The 23,362-nt window shown below is 50.0% G+C and overlaps 1 protein-coding gene across 6 annotated transcripts in view; it reads right to left on the bottom strand.

Moving 5' to 3' along the window:
- Positions 1–23,362, bottom strand: part of MSI2 (musashi RNA binding protein 2) — a 234,591-nt gene that overhangs the window by 81,887 nt on the left and 129,342 nt on the right. For all 6 annotated transcript variants that reach the window (XM_062592220.1, XM_062592221.1, XM_062592223.1 and 3 more), the window contains exon 7: positions 5,250–5,298. In XM_062592220.1, the coding sequence (XP_062448204.1) occupies positions 5,250–5,298 (49 nt within the window). The remainder of the gene's footprint in view (positions 1–5,249; positions 5,299–23,362) is intronic.

Raw genomic sequence — 23,362 nt, 5'->3', positions numbered from 1 at the left:
CCATTTCTCTTTCCCCTGGTTAACATGAAGATACAGATTGCAACCCGCAAGTGGTTTTAAGAATTGCCATTAACACTGATGCTGCACACTACTGCATTTTAAACATGTTTCCAAACCCAGTGAAAATGTCACAATTTGTAAAATCTGGGGTAATTTTATAAACCATCAGTGCAGCAGAGCTCTCTTGGTCACAACTCACTACACAGCTGATTAGCCTGATTAGCCATAGTTACCTGTAAAAAAGGGAAAAATGTCTGAAAAAACTTGTTAAAAAAAAAAGGAAAGAAATACGAAGATGAAGACGGTACTCTGCCTTTCGTTTTATGCTACGTTTGTTTTTCCTTCCACCTTAACTTGGCAGGTCTAAAGATCTAGAGCTTTGAATTTCTCACCTCTCCGGTGCTGCTCCGGAAGCAGCGCCCTGCACTAGCCCAGTGCTTCACCCGTGCAGAGGCATTTTGGCTCATCCTGGATGAATAAGCAACAGTCATCATCACTCAATTAGCAAAAGGATAAGCCTCTTTTCTGTGAAATAGTCTCAAACGCAACCGATCTTCCAAGGTGCCAAGCACCACCGAAAAATCGCTGTAGCCCTTTCCATCTGACCCTGGACGGCACAAGCAAGAGGGATGTATCCAGCACTCAACAGATCCGGGCCCGGAGCTGACTGAGGTGGAGCAATGGAGGTGCAAGTAACATCATTCCTGTCTAACAGCACTCAAGAGGAGTAAAATATTAGCCAATAGAACAGAACTGCTGGAAAACAAGGAACATTAGCTGCCTCTCATTTTCAACATAAACTGGGGGGGAAAGACCCTTTGTGGAACAAGCAAAGGATTGCACAAAAGCTAACGTGCCGACTACATCTGCAGCCTTCAATGTCAGATGCTATGGAACTTTTCATCAGAAAGGTGTTTTGCAAGAAGAATCCATCCTCTACAGGCTTATCTCTCGGTGGGTAACGCAGGCTGCCCAGCATGCTCTTCCACCTTCCCTGCAAGCGCATGGAAAGAGCTGAAGGAGAGCTGGGAAAGCACAGCTCAGCACTAGCACAGAGTGCAAACATAAAAGTTTCCCAGCACCCTCATGTCTTGGAAAGCGCTTACAGCAGCACAGTGCCACATGAGGGACAAAGCAAGGATCACCTTGAGGTCTGTTCAGAAGAGCGAGTCTCGCTTGCAGGAAACAATATGCAGAAAGGGCTAAAATACCATCGCTCCATTTTTGATGTCTCTACAGAGTCTCCTCTCTCCCCATCCACGTGGAGCCACCTTTGGCTCCAGCCTCCCGTGCTCCTGGATCGAGCAGCTCAGACCACGCTTTCCAGGCTAACAGAACAGGTTCCTCTCTGTGCAATCTCAGGGCAGAGGCAAGAACTTCCTGAATGAGGTAGCAAAAGCCTCAAAAGAACAGGGAACAGAGTCCCTCTGAACGCTGGGGTGCGTTTCCAGCCTACCTGTTGCATGCTGCACAAACTCACCAGGTTAAGAGGCAGCTTAAGAGAAGAAAACAGAGAATAAGAACAGGCATGCAGAGGACTCACTGAAGCACGTTTCTAGGCATCAAGTCTTGAGTCTGAGCCTTGCTGGAGACTCAGCCCTGTGGCGCTCCTGAAGCCAGGGCAGAGGGGAAATGCAGGCCCCTTGTGCCCAACAGCCACGGACCATGTAACAGAGCTCTTAAACACAACAAACACCATGCCAAGGTCTTGGCTGCAGAAACGTATTTATGGCCTCTTTATGGGTGGTTGCGAAGAGAAGGGCTGGAAATTTGCCAATGATAAGAGGAAACTGTCAAGGGTTGACCTTTCCAAACTCTAAGTTTTGAACGCTTGGTTCCCATTAGAAAACTGATGGCCACTGGCTGTTCAAATGTTTCCTTGGCTTGGAAAAATCTTAACCTTCCAAGCAAGTCTCTCACTCATTGCACTGAATTTTTCTGGGTCCTATGATCCTCAACTTTAGAGAGGAAACAGTGGCTGGGAGGGAATATTATTATGGAGGTTTGCTCAACTCATCCAGGCATCGTCACTAAGTTTCTTGTTAAGGCAAATGTCAGAGTAGTGAATAATTCAGACAGACGTCTGTGAGTTCAAGTCTTCCGATTCTGCCAGGCAGACAGCACCCGGCGTAGCACAGCAGGGGCTGGCGCTCCGAGCTGGGCAGCTCTCCCCTCCGAACTCCAGGGCGCGTGCCGCCTCCTGATTTCACTTCGGACCCCCCGCACCTTTTGGCAGACTCCCTGAACAGAGGAGCTATATACATCGCTGCAGGGAGCTGTCACATTTTGGCCAATATAACTGCATCGATCAAGCGAGCCCCTTCAGAGAGTAAAAGTGTGGACACTTAAGTGCCTGGAGCACGAAAGGCAAATGGCAGAAATATCCAAGCTACATTTCACGGTTGCCACACGAGGACACAAGCCACATGCTGTAGCTGACTTTCTACACTGTCTCCTAACACATGCCATATTAAAGTGGGGAGACGGTAGCATAAACTCAGCCTTATACAGAGAGGACAGAAGAGGGTCACAGAGACTGCCCACGCTGCAGTTACCTGTGTCACTTGGAGACTCCAGGTATTTTTAGCCCCACCGAGCTAAATGGTAGTGCTGTCAGACCAGGATCGGCCTGGGAGCTCAGCATCTCTGCTGCAGCGTGAACGAGTCCACCGAGAGGCAGAAGCATGTCATTTATTTCCGCTGAAATGAATGACCGTAACATTGAAAACAATCCTCAGCTCGTTTTCACAGAACTGTAGAAGCAATAATGAAACTTGTCTCTGTTGTGAAGTGTATGGAGGGAAACTCCCCTTCCGGAGATCCTGCTTATTCTGAGATATCATCGTCAGAGGAGTGAAAGTTCTGAGCTTCAAGACACCAGTATGCTTGAAACCCCAATACTAGGAGAGCATTCTTGAAGGACAACATCAGCACACATTAGCCTCATTTTACTGTTGAGAAAACTGGATATCTAATTGCTGTGTTTTGCCCAAAGTCTGGCATTCAATAGGTGGTTAGAGATCTGGAGTTCCTGGCTCCAGATTCATTCACCTTGCTGGATCACATACACAGCCTACAGGAAAATTAATAAAGTGAGAAAACAGACTTTTAATCCTCAAGTCCCAAGGCTTGAGAGGATTACATTTAGCATACATGCAAGCCAATCTGTGCAGCACATAGGTCTGCAAGCAAGCAAATGCACAGTACCCAAGATAAGTGGTTGTTAGACAAGACACTCGTGCTCAGATAGCAAAGTGCTAGCATAACTGCCCGCCACTTTTTGCTACTGTATAAAGAGATAAGGAAACAAATAGGTCTTCTAAACCGCTCACTCTAGCCGTGATTTGTGATGCCATGTGGATTAACACTAAACTAGAAGCAAGTAGCACCAGAATTCCTGCCAACCTCTACAATTCCCAACCTCCAAATTTAGACTCTTGTGGGTCCTTTAGTCTAGGGAGACCTCTCCACGGGCACTAAACAACTGTCTGCACCCAGACAGTGCCCCATACCATCCACAGTAACAAGATTGTAAAACCTTAAGTTCCTGGTTTCTCAACTTAATTGGCCTTATGGCCAGCTCAATCTAGTGTTACCCAACTTGGCACAAACTCTCCATGTATCCTGTAAGATGTGCATGGATTGACAGGAGTTCAATCTTTGGTCCTTGCATCTCCCAGGCAGATGGGGCAGCTTTGATGTTCTGCGTGTTTCCTGCTGCACTGGCTGCCTCTCCCTGGCCCACAGGCCCCTGAACTCGCTGCCCAGCCCCTGCCCCAGGGAACTGCGAGCGGAGACCTGCAGCCAGCGGCCGAAGGGCAGCTCTGCGCTTACCCGCAGATCGAGACGGTGAGAATCCAGGGACCGGTCACAGCTTGTCGCAGGGCACGGCACTTTGTCTGTCTGCAAGCCAAACACATGCACAGCTTCTCTTCACTGAAGCAGGGATAAGCTGCACACACCTTTCCTCCAGGCTCTCTCTCCTGTTTAGATTGCGAGCTCTTTGGAGACGGGGATTTTCTATGGCCACTTATCGCAAGGCAACCTTGGTCTCACCTAGGAGCTACAAATGAGCATGCTACTAATAAAGTATCACGGTGCTTTTGGCACAGAGGGGAGTAGGATGGAGACCACAGCATGGCTGAGGTTCCCATCTCACAAACTTCCCTCCCCATCCGCTCCAGGTAATTCAGGCTCAGTCTTATTTGCTTCAACCTTAGGTAAACATTCCAGCTGAACCAGCAGCCACATATTGACTGGAGGGGTCAGGCCCCACTGGCTCTCCAGGAAAGCCACTGGGCAAGGAAACATCTCAATTAAAATGTTAGTCACTGTCTCAAAAGCATGACCATCTTTCAAAAATCCTGAAAAACAAAGCCCCAATTTTGGCACCTCACAAAGTGCTGTCACTATTGCCATATCTCAGCCAGCCACTGCAATGCCTGGTATTTGCACAGCGCCTACCATGATAGGACCCTCATCTGTGATGGGTCTCTCTGGAGCTGCAGCACTAAAAAGGATCATCTTCATCTGTCACCATGAGCTGTGCATACCCAGGGGCTCTGGCTGCAAGTCCATACACATGTGGACATGAACATGCCCCATACAGGTTTACAAATTTGCAAGCCTACAGAAACCAACTGGCAACTGAGCCGTTGAACCTGTCCTGTGTCAAAGGAAAGGAGGCTGAAAGGAGAAGAGTCTTGCTGGTCCCCAAGGGCTTGTGGGTATCTTGGAACAGTTCTGGTATCTAACATGCAGCCTCAGGAAGAAGTCATGTGTGGAGGTGCCCAGTGGGCTGAAGGCTAACCCCGCAGGGCCGGGGCAGGCCCATTTGGATGGGCATCCAGGGGGACCAGCTGTACAAATACAAAGATCTCTGATGTTTTCTTCCAATTCTAGCTCAGGCCCCTTCCCTGCAGCCTCACCACACACCAGCTCCCCAGGCTTTACCATCCCCAGGACACCACAGAGCCTAACAGGGATCCTCCCAAAGTCAAGTCATCAGACTGACCAGAAGAGGCATCCCCAGTAAGATACCCCACATGACGCATGGTACTTGGGCCCAAAAAGCCCTTCCTCTGCAGCACTTGCAGGACACAGGGAGCTGTCTCAAAACCAGATGCTCTCCTAATTTAGTGTCGCTGAACTTAGACACATAGGTCACCACGCTGACACTGGTTTTAGGCTGTGCTCACCGTGCAGAAGCTTTCATAACAAGTGATGTCTGAGCTCCAGTTCTCTCTTACCTCTATGCCTGTTGGTCGTCTTGTCAAACATAAGCATGGCGTCCTCTACCTGCAAGACAGAAGAGGGGAAACGCAGGCTTTAACACACCAGCTGCACAGTCCACAGAAACACAAACACACACGAATGGGAAGAGGAGACAGAGGCAGGAGCAGCTCAGCTCAGCCCCAAACGATTCATCAAATCTCCTCTCTTTTGCTCAGAGTCAGTTCCTGCTTTTGGAAATCTGCTGCTTTCAACTCACATCCTAGCTGGCATTTGATCATAAAACAGAAAAGTGAACATAAGTTTTGTTGTCCTAAAAAGCCAAACATCTAAGTAGCTTTTCCAGCTCTCACGTGTCCCTAAGCCAGCGCTCTCTCAGCCTTCTTCCCTTTTGTGGAGAGATAAGGAAAGGCCAAGCGAGGAATTGCAGATGCCAAATCAAGCCCATGCCTCCTCCAAATGAGAGTCACTGTCTTGGCTGAGAATTAGAAGGCTTCAAGAAGTATGAGCAGGGTAAAATCTGGTCAGCCAAGAAAGGTATTCAGAGGTTTTCAAAAGGCCTTTTGAAAAGCTAGAGGAAGAGGGGAGAGGGAGGAGGGAGAAAGTTTAATTCGCATCAGGCTTGGTATTTCCACTTCAGAAGAGAGAGATGACTGATGAAACGTATTGAAGTGCAACCAAATTGCTTTCAAGTTTCATTACTATTTGCATGATTTATTCCACCTCCATTTAATCTGTGCAACCACACCTAAAATTTTACACTTATTTTAGAAGGATGTTGTGCTGGGGTTTATTTGCCAGCATTATCACATTTTAAACTGTTGCTCAGAGCCTCAGGAGCTGGGGTAGGTCAGTCCTGTGCACCACAGGCAATGTCCTGTACAATCTTTCTGAAAGAGTTATTGACTTTCTATTTCTTCTTTTAAAATAGGGCCTGCTGAAAACCTGTATCACCAGTGAATTGACTTTCTTTAGTCAAAGTGGTTTGCAAAATGTTTTAGCAATGGCCTGAGATGGAGGAGAATAACATACCTCCCTAATTCTGTTTAATCCTTAATATCCATCTCAAGGGAGACCTAAAGATGCTGATGCAATGAAAAATACAAACTAAATTAAGCACAGAGTCATTTGTCCTGCTGTTTTTTTTTCACTTCAAGAAAGAAAACTCACAGGCCTGAGTAATATCAGAAGGCAGATAAGGGAGAAGTTCCCCTTCATCCTCCAACCACCACTTTGCTCTGGGGTTACATTTGCACAGCAGTCTCTGTTTTTCATTCCCACAGGTCTTGGCCTCACCGGAACCAAAAATCCCATGATGAACCAAATGCCTTCTCCTAGAGCATCTTGACTGCCTCTCAACCTCAGTCCACGCAAGCGTGCTCACCAGTCTGCTCCAGAGGTTTACCAGTGCAATTCTTCTAACATAAACTCCTTGCTTCAAATCCTACACTAGACCCAGAGGCAGCCAGGAAGGTCTCGGATGCATCATGGTGCAAATACAGCCATGATGGTGAAGTTCTCCATCCCAAGCCAAAGGCTGCAGCTGAGAGCAGGCTCACCCAGCTAAATCCACACTGGAAAGGTCCATCATTTCAAAATGACACCTCCTCCTGGAAGTATATGAATGACTGGGGACTTTGAAACTTCTGGATTTATTACTTCTAGGGGGAGAGGAGAAATAAGATGATGCATGACAGGACTCTAACCTCATTTTGCTTTAGCGCGGCTGTGTCTTGTCCAGAAACCTTCCAGCAGACTGAAACCTTAGCTGCCTTGTTTAAAACCCTGTCTCACTCTCAGCTATGGCTTGCAACACAGACTTTAACCTCTTGTGCAGCCTCATCCTGCTCCTCCAGGCAGAGAAGAGACAGGTCCTGGCCCTGGATGGTGACACTAGGGGTTCAGTACAGTGTCGAGTTACAGGAGGACCTGCTGCTTTGTTCACCTCTCCATGACATGTCTTCTCACCCATCAGACGCAAGTCCTCTGGGCAAAAAGCACTTTGTACCTTGTGTACTAAGGCCCTACTCCACTGGAATGATGATCTTGGCAGAGATCTTTTTTATGCAAATAAATTCTTACTAGCAGTTACAAACTAAGCCTGCATGGGCTAATCCAGGAGATTTCCATATCTACTTTGGGGACTCGGACCAGGCATGCAGCTCTACAGGGCCAGTCCCACAACTTCAAATCTTAAAACCTGAAAGGGAGAGGAAACAGGTCTCTGCAGCTGAGTTTCAGATTTGGACCAAACATTCCTTTAAAGAAAAAAAAATAATCAGTGGGGTGTTCTTTAAGCCAGTTGGTGCCCTTTCAGCAATGTCTAATTGGTTATCTTTTCTGTTTCTAAGGTCAGAACATTTTATCTCCGTCTCTGCCCTTTCTGAGTTTACCCCTCCCCGCGTTATTTTTTAGGGCAGCCATTGTAACAGAAGAATAGCCTCTTTCCTCCATAGTCCAGTGACACAATGAGACTTCTTGAAACCTCCTGAATAGATAAAGTGCATTGGCTGAAGAAAAATTCTATTAACGCCTTGCAAAATAAAACATCTAAGAGTTGGTTAGACAAGCAAGAGGAGAAAATCAATATGGAGAGGCCAGCGTGCTTAGAAAAACTTTTCACTAGTTGCAAAAAGGTGGCAAGGGTATGGGAGGGAGGGGGAGAAAGAAACTTATTAATTCAGAAAACCCATCAATGGTATGGAAATCTGGCAGAACAGCAAGAACTGAAACTAGAAGAATTTGAATATACAAAGGGCTGAATAGAATGAAAAAAACCACACTGCCTCACACACACAGCTCGTTTCTCACGGTTCTCTGTGAATCAAACACAAGCGGCTTGTTCAAGTTTTCATCAAGGAGAAATAAGGGACACAGTCAAGGTAACCGGCAGTAAACCCTATAGTAAGCAAATTGATCCCTTAAAAAAAAAGATGAAACTCAAGTAGATTTAGTAGCTGTGACTGTCCACAAGTTAACCCCTTCATGATGAGGCTCCTTTGCCTGCCCAGTATATATTAAAAGGAAGGTTGGACAGCAAGTTTTCCAGGTCTTACTTCAAAATATGCCACTAACACCATGCTTCCAAAAAAGGAGAAAGCTTCTCTAGGGGGAAGAAATAGGACCAGAAGATGCAATCCCTCCTCCTGCTTTTGGCTGTGATGTTGCTTCTGAAACTATACTCGGGACCAGTCACCTATCGTACAGCAACAGGCAAACCAACAGACCTCAAAGGCACTTTTTAACAACAGAAAAAGACAGGACCCCACATTACCGACAGGGCAGTAAGAGCAGGGAGCCTTGCCCGACGGTAAGATCATCCACCGCGCTAACGTGCGTGGACTTTACAAGGATCAGGCAGCGTTTCAGGTTCAGCAGCCCCAGCTAGGCAGCGCTGCTGAAGACAAGTGTAAGTGCCCTTCCCGTACCGCTTGCTGGAGCGGCAGCCCCACCTCCCCGCTACCGCTGCAAACGTGCGGGTCGCTGCAGACCTGCTCTGCCCACACTCGTATGCCAACGTCGGATGAGCGCGCTACACGCCAAGCGAGCGCCTCTGGAGCGCGCAGCCCCGGGGCGGCGGCAGCGAGCCCCGAGCTCAGCCCTGGGACCAGCTATGAGGGCAGCCCCCTCCCCACGGGGTGGAAAAAACGTGCCAGCAAAGAACTGGATTTTTACTATAGCAGCGGTGAGAAGTTGAGCCACATCTCACCTGGCCTGCGCAGGACCTCACTACAAGGTCTGAACAGAGCCTGCAAACAGCCCAGCCGGACCACCTGCCCCAGCCCCCCCACGGGCTCCCGCTGGGAGCGTTATTCCGTCACTCAGCTTCGCACGGTCCGGGAGAGCAAATGGAACCGCCGCTGCTCCATCAACGGACAGGAGGAAAACCGGAACCGGTACAAACCCAGCTCGAGTTATTACAAGACCACAAAGCACGGCCGGTGCACGCAAGCACTTTGCCTGGCCAGCGGCGGTGGAGGAAAGGACGGCTCCGGCTCGCGGCAGACGGGTCGGTGCGGGCCAGAGCTGGCAGCGGAGCAGCTCCGCGCGCGGACGGGGGCGAGGAGGCCGCGCGCCCTGCGGCAGGGCCTCCGGCCGCTGCGCAGCAGCCCCACGCCGCAGGAGACGCAGATCCTTGTCAGACCTACTATGGCTCAACACGGAGCCTTAAAGCAGCTTATTAATCCTTACTAATTAAGAGTATCAAATGAGAGAACATTGCAAAATGAACAAAGTCTTAGCACTTAAGGAGAAGAAAAAAAATAATAATAATAAAAAAAGAGACCTGCCAGATAATACTAGTACCAAAAGGACACATCTTCAGTCCATACAACTTCTCCCCAGGTCTAGCACACCATGTATGCACACCTGACTCAGACCCTGAACAAAACTAAAATTAGCTTCTTACATAAAGCCTAAGTAATGGGTTTTCGTTTATTTAATTCGTTTTCAATTGACTTGGGGCTGTAAGAAAAGGAAGGCACATACCATTTCTTTAATCACTGCCCAGAAGCAGGAATAGTGGAAAAGAGGAGGAAGGAAAAAAAAAATGGAGGAGCCAAAGGCTTTACTAATGCTAACAGTTCCCAGGGTTATTTAAAATATGCCCAACTCGTTCACAAAAGGATCCACAGAGATAAATGTATTTGATTTTCTTCAACTTTAATGGAGGCATGTATTTAAAGCAACAAAACTAGGATGACCTAAATAAAATGACTATTAATTGTACTTGGAAAGGTCCTGAATTTAACGCAGCTGATTAACTCAGTGCAAGAATGCACTGTATTCTCCATTCATTCCTCCCACTTTCCTCTCAAGGGTTTTTAACTCCTCTCTTTTTCCACGGGGCAGGCCTGAGCACTCGAAGAAGATCAAACTTAGTGCTGGCCTATCACTACTCAAGCCTTAACGAAAAGACCGAGCCTTTTATGAAGATAAGCAGCAATTCAATAAGACTCACACAGGAGTTTCAAAACCGTTCACCAAAGGTGCTCCTGCTGAAATCAGGGAAAACCTAACTAGAAAGCTGAGCTGACCAAAACAGGGTATTTTCTGGAGAGCTTCATGCCCAATCTTTTATTTATACAATCTGGATTTGCATCCTGAGTAAAGTCAGTTGAAAACAAGCAAAAAGCACAACCAGTTTCCCAGGAACCCAGGGAAAATCCTGCAGCACTTCTTTGGCATGAGAATACCAGGCACAAAGCCACCAGGAAAGTCCTAGAATGAAAAAGTGGACCAAGGATACAAAACAACCCTCCCTTAAAGGGAACAGTTTGGGGAATAAGAAAGGAAAAAACACAGATATGGGCTGAACAGCTACACCTTGATCTCCTGGGCTGCCAGGCAGAGCCGGTTCGGGCACCTGCTCTCCCAGTGCGAGTAGCTTCCCGCACCTTTCCCAAAGGGGAGCAAGAGACAGAAGTGCCCGTGCTTGGTGCCTAGCCCATCCCTGGGCTTCTCATGCCCCAAACGATTTATCTCCGAGTCTTCCTCCTCCTTTCCAGGGAAGGCTGCAACTGCTCGCAGAGGTGGGCTGCTCCTGCACCTGGAGACGGGCATGCCCGACGGCACCCTGACGCCCGCCAAGGCATGGTCACCACCCGCAGAGCCGCGAAGCCCAGAAATCACAGAAGACTTCCCCGTCTCCTGCCCTGCCGCCCAGCGCCGTCGCCCTCCGGCCGACCCACGCGTGCAGGACGGGCAGCCGTGCCCGCACGGGAGTCCCGCTATCCGTACGCACCGGAAACCCGCGGCAAACAGTGTAAACGCGGCTTATAAAGCGGACATTTATTTCCAGGGTGTCTGCATGCACACACAGCAGTAACAGCCACTATTTCATATTTCTAAGCTCTCTTTTTATTTCATTTAGATCAAGTTCACTCATTCAGTACAAGCCTCACGAGGAAGCTGCCCGCTTGCACAACCTCCCCAGCGAGCACACAGCGCTCTTTCTTCCTCACATTCCTTCTCGTCGAGTCCAGGAAAGTTTGTCCTGATTCAAAACCCGAGTTTCCGACGCGGCCAGCCCAGGTCGAGCACTCGCAAACCTGCGCCCCTCCGGCTGCCCGCGGCTGGGGGCTGCTTACTGCAAACGCGGCCGACCACGGCGAGGGCTGCGTTTCTCACCTGTTCGAGGCAAAGAAGAAGTAGGCCAGAAAAATGAAATCACGCCCTGTAATCTAATGCTTGGGCAATTCAGATTAAGTCCTACGAGCAAAGAAATTAAACAAGGATGACACTCAACAATACTCATTTGGGTTGGGTTTCTGCCCCGGCTGTTCCTCAATACGTAAACTTTACAGATCTATCAAATCTTTTTCCTCCTAGAAAAGTGTGTTGGACATTCTGGCCTAATTCCTCAAATTATTTATACCCACTGCATAACTCCTACAGTATTTTGCTTTCTGAAGCAGAAAAACCTCTTAGTTGCTAGTAAACTGTCAGGTGCTATTATTTTAAATACTCCTGTGAAATCCGAGAGCCAGCAACGTGCTCCTGCAGATTTACAACCTCTCCCCACATAAATTGAGACAAATGCACATAGCGCGCCAGACTCTTAGAGAAAAGATTGTTCCCCCATACCAGGCCTCCGGGTTTGATTACAATGGAATTAAACAAAGAAACAAATACTTTAACCTTTTCCCCCCTCTTTCTGTCCCCGGTGCAGCTCCAGCCCCTTCCTTAACGCACAGAAAGGGCCGTTCACTGATTACAGAGATGCCTCCAAAGCCGAGCGAAGTCTTTAATGCTCAGCCGGGGCAACTGTGGCCTGCAGCCTGACCGTGCAACCAGGGCTCCAGCCCTCCTCTGGTCACACCTCCTCCGTGCACCGCGGTGCAGCTTCACGCAACAGCTACGCGGGGTGAGCCGTAACGGCAGGACCTCCTGGGGGTTCGCCTTCCGCCGGCCTGACCCAGCTCAGCGACGGGCGGCACGAGCAGGGCTGGCAGGCGGCAGCGGCACGCGGAGCCCGGCTTGGGGCCACCGCTCCTGGGAGCGACGAGCCAGCGAACCGAAGCCTCTACGAGTGCACAGAAGAGCTCTGCCCATTCGAGGCACGTCACTGCTCGGACCCTTCCCGTCTCAGCCCGCCACACCACGGTGGACCACGTCCATAAACGACCATGTCCTGGCCTGGCACAGGTAAACTCACCGAAGTCCAGGCTCTCGCTCCAGAAAGTGGCCAAATCCCCGTTTCCACACGCTGCCATCACGCTGCGGGTGCTGCTGGAGGACTCACTGCGATGGCCAGCACCTCGGCCAACGCTCCCCAGACCGCCAGGGCTAAAAGCATGAGCCGCTACAGCGTCACTGGCTAGCCGCAGCTCCCTGGCTGCGTGGGGCAGACCCGCATCCTCCGCAGACCGGGCACGGGCTGCGCAACCCCCCTCTCCGGGGTTAGCGACACACCGGCGGGCCCCTCGCTGAGCATCTCCCCGGGCATGGCAATGACGACTCACCAGCCAAGGCTAACATATTATGCTCCACGGTAATAATCAATGCCATACTGTGCAAGAACAAATTCCAGTGCTAGCAATTTTTCCCCCCAGCAGTCAAGTCTTTAAAAAGTCTTCTTTAGCAATTATAGCTAATAAAACTACAATTTTATTCAACACACACATATCATTGTAACTAATCTTGCTCCATCGGGGCTGAAATTAAAACAGTCATTCAATCACGTTAATCTCAGGGCTTGCTCACCAGCCGTGACATGGCAGAGAGCATCCAAAACCTTGCCAAAAAGCACAGTGGCTGCTCTTGGACTTCAAAATGCTCCTGCAAAAAGCCAACATGTTATTCAACACTCAGTCTACCAAGGGAGATGTAGGAATGACTAATGCTCTCCAGAAATAACAGAGCTTTACACAGTAGGACAAATTAAAGATGACTCCATAGAGACAGTCTCTCCCACATTCTTTCTTTGGCATTAATAATATGAAGTATTGATGAAAATAAGGCAATCTGCCACACTCACATCACATTATAGACTACACAAGGGCTCCTGGAGTTTTCCTTTAACCTGCTCTCATCTGGGAACTTGCCTTGTCTTTATTAGCTTTCCCCCACACATCAGCTAACACCACCAAGGAACACCACCACCACGAGGGAGGACGAGGTTCTTGCAAAAAGCACGGAAACAAAGATAGATCTCGCTTTGGTATCGTGGACTGCTGTGCCACTACCCAAGCAATGAAAAGGCAATGAAAACAGGTAAGAAAAACAGACGAAGCCAGTGCCAGCGAGCTGCAGGAAAGTCAGCCCGGGTTGGCAGCAGCCTTGTTCTCCATTTGGCAGATCGGAAGCATGACAAGCTCCCAGGGTCCTGCCCCCAGTAGGTATGATGCACCCACCGCCCACGATACACCACCAGGGAGAGAGGCAGGACGAGTCCCTGCCAGAAACAGGGATGCAGAGCAACCCACCCTAGGAAAGAGTCACTGACTGCTCCTTCATTCGCGCAGGCACGGGCAGTTACTTTCTCCAGCCAAAGCGGTCCTGATCTCCCACAGTTACGCTAACATAGTGCCAGGTACTTCAGCGATGCCTCCCGCAATGGAAATTAAGCTGAGGACAACAGCAACCAAGAAAGCAGAGTAAAAACATCATAGTGATATCTTCTTCTCAGCTTCAGGGCATGTAGGTGTTTGCTGTTTTGCTGTGCTTTTATGGAGACAGCAAAGCCTGCCTCCACCTCAGCAAAGCTAGCCTCAGGCCTGGTCTCATCTCCTTCGTCCGCAGTCACGTTCTGCAGCCGGGTCTAATTGCCCAGAACAGCTTATGCCTGCCAGCACATGGGCGGCTGTCCCCTGGGTCTCCTTAGCTGCATGGAAAATACGTCTGTTGCTGCAATTCTGAGGCAAAATAATAGAGTTTGAGGAGCTGGCACAGAGACCACGGGAGCTCTCAGGAGCCAGTGAGATGTACCAAATCCTCTTACTCCTCTCTCAGCCCAGCAGAGGTGCTGCTAGTAAGGGCCCAACAGTGCTTTACCACCCCATGGCAGGTCTGTGCTCCGAGATGCAGTTGGGAAAGGGCACCTTTCCCCTCGGCACCTGCCTACAGGAGCTATTACCAATCACAGAGAGGAAGCAAACTATACTTTCTTAGTTTCCTGTATGTATACACACACACACAGAGTTTATAATGTTCTTTTCTGGCATTTGCACGTGATCCAGTAGAGTTCACAGCCTTAAGCTTCTCCAGCTGAAACATAGGCGCACTTACTCCTTCGCAAGCAAATGCCGAGAGTTAAACCTAATCACATCACTCTGTGAACTGAAGCTTAAATATATCCAGTATCGCAAGGGCCATGGCAGAACCACGAGAGCTGACGACGCTGAGGTTCACCTCCGCTCCGTTAGTCAGCGGGATGCTCTCAGACCGGGCCTAACCACTCCACGTCCCCGCCAGCACGCCAAAGTTTTCCCACACCATTAAACATGGGAAGGGGAAGAGGAAGGGGAAGGGGAAGCGGAAGGGGAAGGGGAAGCGGAAGCGGAGTTCTCCTGCAGCCACCACGGGGGCACGGGTGGAACATTGCTCCTTCAGCACTTTCGCCCGCCAGGTGCGCGGCCGTTTGTGATTTTACTTTCACGGAACATTAGCTGCCGTCAGCAGGAGCAATTCTTCTCCCTTCGCCGTGCTCGTCTGCGTATTAACGCTGCAAAGGATCTCTTTTCTTCCCCAAGCAACAGTTAAGGCGTGCTGCGTGTCAGGCCCGGGCGGAGGCGGCTGCTGCCGACGGGCAGCCCCGGAGCGCGCTCCGGACGCGGACCAGCCGCGCCGGACGGGCCACGCGGCAGAGCGCGCGCGCGCTACGGCCACGGCCGCACTCGCCTGAGGGTACCGGCCCGCTTTAACCACGCGGCGTCCCTTACGCAGCGTCGCTCGCTCGCGAACACGCGACGCTTTTCGGTTAATAATCTCTCCGGATGGGCTTTAGCTCCACTAGATCCCTTTCGATCCCGTCTTTCCCATGATCAAGGGAGGTGCAAAAGGGGCTGCCAACACCTCTGAAGGGACGGAGCGAGAGCGCACGGGCGTTGCGTGCCGGGCTGCCCGGAGCCGGCGGGAGCGCTACCCGCAGCGCCCAAGGGGCTCAAAGCACTAGCGCAGCCCCTGGGCGAGGGGAGCTACCCGAACCGTAAATCCTCCTCCTCCCAAACCCAGCGCTTTCCCCGCCGATGCCACCAGCACAGCAGCGGCTTACTGCAAACGAACGGCCCAGACGGCGAGAGGCAGAGACCACGCGACGCCACGTCCCAGGCAGAGCATCGAAACCTTCTTCTCTCCGGACACCGCGCGCCGGCTATTTCGGGAAAGGCCCCTAACGCGTGGAGACTACCGTTGAGTGCGGCTCACTTTTAAGCATACAGTTAAGTCCAACTAAGTCCTTCCAAAATGGTTTTTTTGAAGACGATAACGGCATTTTCACACTTTCTTGGGTCTACAGCTTTTTGGGCACTTTCTGGAATCCAGACTTAAGGGGCCTACTGGTCCACACAGAGTTATTTCTGTGTTGATAACGGGACTGCGTTATCGCTCTACGCAGCGAAGAACAAGTTCCCGTTCGCCTGGTCATGGTCGTGCACCTTGAGCACGCCGGGGGATGAGCACACAGCCTTAGCGCACGCTGGAACCACACAGTCCATGCACACAATAAAAACCAGCACAGAACCTTGCTTGTTACAAAGGAAGCATCTTGCATTCACGAGAAATCAAAGATTTTTTCCCTCTTTTTCCTTTGACGCCTTCGCAGTGCAATCCTGACGTAGGACAGACCCAGGTAAATAGCTCTGATTAAGAAACATCCCGAGCAGAGGAGCAGGATGGAGTTTAAAGAGTTTCCTCCTGCCCTTTTGTAAATACCTGCTGAATAAGTGTGAAGATAAGACAAGTATTACATTACTATGTTTCCTGATGCATGAAGGGCTTCTTTATTGCCCGGAGTTTAAAAAAAAAAAAACAGTATGAACAATTGCCACAGTCAGCTTCAGAAAAAGGCTCAGCTGCAAAATGAAACAGGGTAGTTTATTAGCAAGTAAAACTCATCTAAGTTTCCCTCCACTGTAATGAAAAAAAGTTTCATTTTATTTCCTGCTAGATCCCTTCACCTTTTATTGTTCTTTTCATATCCTGACTTGCATATTAAACGATACTTTTCCAGGGCTATTTCTTCTAAGCAGAACTCTCTCTCCCCTTCTCCCTCCACCCCTAAATCAAACACGGCCTGTATCTTTACACGTACGCTTTTGTTTGTTCACTTCTGGAAAGAGCACCCAGAACGCAGACGCTCGGGAGCACAAATTCGCCTCGACTCGCAGCGGCCCTCGGCGAGGACGGTCCGCACGGAGCACTCGCTCCGACTCCTGTCGCTCGGGGTTTCGGCCCGACCTTCAGCCCTTTTCAAACACGCCAGGAACCGCGGACCGGAAGCCAGCAGGGGTTGCGGGAACGCCTCGCCAGAGCCAGAGCCTTGATTTCATCGCCCTCCGCTCCAGCCCTTCCCACTCGCTGCGCAGGTTTCGCAGAACGCTGTAATAAATTCTGGGAAAGGCAATCTACCCAGAACAGGCCATCAGGGCTGAACGCAACGTTAGGAAAAAAGCAATTAGTGACACGGCTGCGGTACGGTACGCCGCGGACGCTCCAGCACCTAAACCGAGGGCTGCCCCTCGCCGCACGCCTCCCGGCAGCCGTGTCCTGCAGCTCCCTAGCCTACTGCCCCCAGGGGGTTTAGGGCCCTCAGACTGCCCTTACTGGTGCGCAAGTTGGGTCTTGCACACCTCAACAACGTGAGCGCTCAGCGCTTTGACAGAGCCTCACCCGGTCGCCCGACTATCAGCTTCAGCTGTATTTTCTAATTACCCCGGGACAGCACAGAGATTACAGGCATAATCACGACATCCAGGTTTCTCAAACTGCATTCCTACCACTTTACACCCTACTGCGGAAAATGCAGCGTTTTCTGTTGCGAGACCTGCGTTTGTTTAACAGCAAGCTGAAGGCACTCAACCTCCCGCAGGTACCGGAATCGGAACGTGAAAAAGCGGCGTTTTCTTTCGGTTCGTAAGCAAGAATTGGAAGAGGACGCTCCTCCTCCCGTTCGACCCGGGAAGGGGGCCGGAGGCCCCGGCAGAGGGTCAGCCTCGGGCGCCACGCCGGTGCCCGGAGCCCCGGGCGAGGGGCTGCTGGCCAGAGCCGCCCGCGCTCAGGGGGCTCTCCGAGGCTGCGGCAGACCACCCCGCGCTGCAGCCGGGGCCGCCGGCGCGGCCCGGCCCCGCTCCCGCCCCTCTCCCGGCGCGTCCCGGGGCCCGCGAGCGCTTCGGCCGCGGGAGCTGCTCCCGCCGGCGACTCCCCAAAGCGCCACTCGGAGCCAAACACCTGAGCAAACCCAGCCCCCCGCGCCGAACCGGGCAGTTCAGGCACCAAGTTATAGCAGCTGCCTGGCTTGTCAAAACAATTAAGCCATTTAATAGGTTATAAGCATAGATGTGAAATAAAATCTGTACAGTAATGAGATTACGCTGACGCTGACTGGTTTAGATCAGTCGCCCTCAGCCACCAGCACATTAAGGCAGGGAACGGGGAAGGGAGAGCAGCGCTTCGTACCTAATTGCAGAGACGTGCATGTAATTGCACGCTGCCAGGAAAGCAGTGCTTAAAAGGAGTTCCCACCTTTTCATCCCCTTTTCTCTGTTAAGCCCCGAAGAATAACAACCCCCCGTTCCAGCCGCGGCAGGGCCCAGCAGCTAGCTGCCTTGCAAAATTCGGTTTCAAACCTCCTGCCTTCATACACTTTTCTCTTGTCCAAAAGCTATTTGAATGGATTATGTCCCAGTGATGAATCTCTCCTAGAAACGCTGCAAGAGACACTTGAATCATGGCAAACAGGCTCGGTAAATCAAACAAACTGCAAAAATGGGCAAAGAGAGGATTTTGGTGCTAAGAATAAGGTGACAGGTCCACACATCAATTCCAGATGACTGACAAGATGTCCTTCTGACACAAGTATGTATTTTTTAACTTTCTGCTTTGCTGAATACACTTTATTATGCCGAAATAACACAAGATACAATAATTAAGCTCCAATCTCGGTGGATTGTTCACAATGATAATTCCACCTTTGTAATTCAGCTTCAAATAAACCCCCTTTGTTCTGTCTTATTACACAGATTCTGGTATCATTCAAGTATATTAACTGTAGCCTATTACTGTCACACAAAAATGCTCCCTGAGCCATAGCAAAAGGCTCCCCAGACAAAACTTTATGTCATGTTAATCCAAGCTTTAATAACTGCGAGGATATATAACTGTATTCTAATTGTGCTTTGTGTTTCTGCATACAAAAAACAGAAGATATCAAAAGTGACAGAGGCAGCTTTCTTCAAACAAAGCACCAACTCCTCATTCTGGATGTCTGAGCGTCTCAGCACAGAAATGCATTTTCATTTAGAACAGCCGGGCTAAAAAAAGGTGATGTGCAATTCACGCCAAATCACGGCTCACACCAAAAGCGAGTCGCAGACACAGGGGGAAAGCTGGGCTGCTGGTGCTAAGTGCCACGGCTGCTATTGCAACAGAAATTAATACCCTCTAAAATAGCACTTAAACGGGGATAATCAGTATTATGGAAATTGTACATATTTAATTCTTGAGTGTCTGCTGAAAACATTACAAGATAAAAGGCTGTAGGAAAGCAAAGCATTCATTTTGTAACCAATGCTTTAAAATAGTAGGAAAAAAAAAAGCAAGAAAAATAACCTGGAAACAACCACCAGAGAGGTTCACAGATTTACTAACAGCACGTTTTCAAACGCCAGCTGCAAGCTGGAAAATGTTTTAAGAAAAAGTGGAAGGATCTGTCCCATCCCCAAGAGGTTAAGGCAAGAGTGTTTTGTACCATGTTTCGCTTGTGCTTTTGCTAACACAATTTTAAGCACTCTGAGAAATGAGATTTATACCCCTTTCATAAGTAAGGTTACAGTGCTGATCTCGCAGCTAAATCCACAGTGGACTAAGAGAAGTGGCCAGACTTTAACCTTGCTCTTCTAACCATAGGACACTGGCTCTTCTTTATTTCAGTACAGTAAGTGCAAAGCTAGCCCAAAAGGAAAAAAATGGATAGGATCAAAAAGGAGGAGGAGGAGGACTGCCCGGGACGCGACCGGGCACGGCGCACGGCCTCGCGGGCCGCCGCCTCGGCCCCGCTCCTCGCCCAGCCTCGCCAGCTGCGAATTTTGCTTCATTCAGCCAAAGGTAACTGAGAAAAGCACTGCACGGCACGCGGCGGGCGCCGGGGCGGGTGCCGCCGCGCCGCGGCTCCCTCGCCGCCGTCGACGTCAAAGCAGCCAAGCTCAAAGGGCGCGGGAGAGCAAGCCGGACAGATTTACCGCGTGCTTCCAAGGCAATCACGAACCAACCCAAAATCCTAATACCCTCGAAAAGTTACCTTGCTCTCTGCCGCGTCCTGCCTTCCGTGGACCCTGCGTGGCCCAGTCCACTGTCGCCACAGCAGGAGATGCATGCAGAAAGCCACAAAATTTTAAAAATTATGTAGTTGAGGGTTTAATTAGCTTTCTGACTCTGGAGCCTTTTGGTTTCACGTTTGAGGGTTTTTTTCTGCAACGTGATGAGTGAAAATGAACAGTCTTGTGTAAGTCACAAGACTCCAGAAACTGGAGTATTCGAGGGGGGCAGACACTCAACAGCCTGAAATTCTTGATAAATTGTGAAATTTAGCAGCACCCATCTGACAATGTTTACTTTCCCCCCCCCCCCCAAAGTTGTACTATGCAGAACATTAGATCAAAACAGTTTTCTTTGGCAGACACAGGTTCTGCTCTGTGCTCCCCTTCTCCCTGACACACCATATGGACCCTTCCTAATGAAATACATTCAGGAGGGGCACTGAACTAGCTCAGCACGGGTCTCCACGCCGCCGCTCCGGAAGTCAATGACTAAAACATCATGTATTTTGGAACTACTGCTTTTGATTTCTAAGCCCTTAAAAACACAGACAGTGAGCACAGATTAAAACTCCCAATAAAGGTTTACTGAAATAAAAGATATATTTTATCTAAAATTTAATATTACTGCTATTCTTCCAAAATGCACTAAAATAGCATGCTATAAAAACAGCCTGGTGAAATCAGGAAGACTGGCTTGGGCAGGTTCAGTACAGAAGAGATCACAAGAAAAGCAGAAATTTATCGAAGAGCAAAGGGGTTTTGTTCCGCAGCAGGGCGGGAAGGGCCGAACAGGGGCGCAGCGCGAACTGCGGCAGCCGCGAGAGCCGCGCGCTGCAGGGGGTTGTTCAGGGAGCTGGCGGATGTGTCGGGGCGCCAGGACCGGGACCCCCGCGCCGCGGGGCCCCCGGGGCCTCAGGCTTCACCCCCGGACAGACAACGCAGCCAGACTTTGCACTTATTCTCTGCTCTTCGGGGATGACCCAGGTGGTGCAGACCTGCACGGCCCCGCAGGCAGGCTGGCGCGGGAGCGTGCCCGGCCCGGCCCCCTCTCCACGCGCCCACACGGAAGGCGAGAGGAGAGTCTTTATGTAGAATGACCAAATTATCCACCCACGAGCCTACGGCTCCCTTGGGATTTCTATCGACTTAAAGGAAATCTGCCAGTAATCCAATCAGCAGCAACAAGGCAGGAGCCTTTGCTGCAGAACAAATCTTTTAAGGAGCAAAGTGCTTTTATTTTGGGGAAAAGATCTGTGTCAAGTTGCTTTTGGTTTTGCATTTCTTCTCGCCCTCTACTTTCCTCCCCCTCCAGCAAGAGGCAGGACGGACAGGCATTATCTAAAAAAAAAAAAATCTGGCAGCGTAATGTCAAGATCGATATGTTGACCTAACAAGTAATGCCAGCTTTAGTAGTGTCTTAATGATGTGATCATTATCTTCTTACCTGAAGTGGAGCAGCAGTTAGCACGTGTGCCAGCAGGAAGACTTAAGGCTATTCAGTGCAAAAGACCACAAATACTTGCCCACACGTACAAGGGGGCTCTTTGCATTTGGCGTCTCAGGGGAAAAAAAAAAAAAAGTCTCGCTACCCGTGCTCTGGAGCATTCACAGCGGGCTCAATTAACCAAGCACGGCGGCAAACACAGCACTGTCGCGGAACAGGAGCTGCTTCCCTCTGGGTAATGCAGCTTTAGAGACTTCTGGCCATTTTTACCAAAGGTCTCCCATTCGCCTCGGGGAGCTGAGAGAGGGCTGGAAACTCGGAAGATGTGCAGAAGAAGCAGAGAAAGAGATGCTGCTGGTTTGGAGTCCTCACTCTCAGACTTGGTTTGCATCGCCTGACTGAACATAACTGGATTTCACGAGCTTGGTGGATGTTCTATACACGCATCCAACACTCAGTATTTCTGTTACAACACAGACATACCCCGTACAGCTTGCTTTGCTGGCTGCTGCGTCTAAGATAACTAGAAAGACTCACACTTTCCAAAAGCATTGTTTTTACAAAGAAAAGGAGACTCAGCCAGGTTTTTAAAGCTTTTCTCCTTGCCCTCACAAACATGACACACCGGTTTTGTACGCGCCCACTCCGGGTGTCCGTGGAATCTACCGTGTGGATACGCTACCCCAGCATCGCACTATCTTCCACCAGAGACACGAGTAGTCTGAGCACCTGGGAGTGAAGAGGTCCAGAGAGGACAAGAATTAAACAAGGACCTTGAGAAAGGGGCTTCGCAGCTCTGCGAAAAGCAAACCAACAAGAACCCAACCAAGGACACTCGTTACAGAAACGCTGACGACTCCAGCTATCCCTGACCAGGGCAGTACCCTCCTGCAGCAAACGCCTTCGTTTCATCAGTAACGGCCGGAGAGAAAACAACAAAAGACAGGCAACCTCAGCGCCGATTCCTCCCCAGCCCCATCCCCATCCCCATCCCCATCCCCACCCTACCAACCCACACCAGTCGTGCCGCTTTCCCACAGTTTAACGCGCTTGAAAGACCGCTGCCGACCGTCCAGGGCACAACGCGGCTCCTGAGCAATACACGCGAACAACATACAGATTAGCAGGGGCCCAGCAATTTTTTTGTGGATTAATAGATTATACCAAAACACTCCTCAAAGCAAACAGAGAACCATGGGCCCTTCCTGAAAACAGTAAGTTAGAAGCAAATCCATTTTCTCCAAGTAGCTCTCCCTGGCCATCAGAAACAGCAGAGTGAGCAGTAACACACGAACGTTAAAGCAGACCCAAAAGTTAGCTTTCAGCCTGCCGTGATTTGTCTATCTCCAGAGACAGAGAGCAGAGATGCCACTAAGACAATGCATACTTAAACAGATTTCAGGACTGAAATATGTGATTTTTGGTCTAATTCCAAAAAATGTGAGCTAGTGTGAAACATCTCTTTCAGTTGTCTGCACTGGATCTCCCTGGACAGCGCTAGATAAAGAGGCAATTCATCATTCAGCTGAAGGTTGTGTGCGAGGCATTATCTGCCTCGCACAAAGATCGGCGCGGCTTGCGCGAGCCCCGCGTCGCGCAGAATGACCTCCAGCCTCCATTTTGAGGTGCCATAGCAACCTGGAATTAACACGGAGAACTGTTAAACGAATAATTTACTGATTTCATAAGAACCTGTCCTGCAATTTATAGTTCTATTATCTTTTATATCCATGTCTTAACTCCTTTTGTAAAAAGGCTGCAATCAAGCTAAATAACATTTGAAAATCTAATAAGCCTACGCAGCGTCCCCGCTGGAGGGGCGCGGACGGCCCCGGCTGATTTGCCGCCCTGCCGCGCTCCCGGCGGGCGATTCCCACCCGCCGGCCCTCCCCACGCTGCCTTCCAGCACGGCACTGGGCCGCTTCGCATCCCGTCCCCTCCCTTCGCGAGAAATGTTTTTTCCTTCCTCGCGATTCGGGCCCAATCAAGGGAGAACCACGGCGCGTTCAGAGCGTTACGTGGCACAAGTATCTCCATCTTCAATCTCCCAATTGTCATTTTAAATCTGCAGCAAGTGAAGGGGAATGCAGGCAGCTCAGATAAATACAGTTGCAATGACAATTGGGGTATAAAATGTATTTGAAAAGGCTTTTCCAACACTATCAGAGATACCCTTCTAGTAACTCAACCACATCTTGTCACTCAGACTCAA

The sequence above is a fragment of the Rhea pennata genome, chromosome 20 (genome assembly GCF_028389875.1).
Source record: "Rhea pennata isolate bPtePen1 chromosome 20, bPtePen1.pri, whole genome shotgun sequence".
NCBI lineage: Eukaryota > Metazoa > Chordata > Aves > Rheiformes > Rheidae > Rhea > Rhea pennata.
This window is presented reverse-complemented; position numbering and strand designations above follow the sequence as displayed.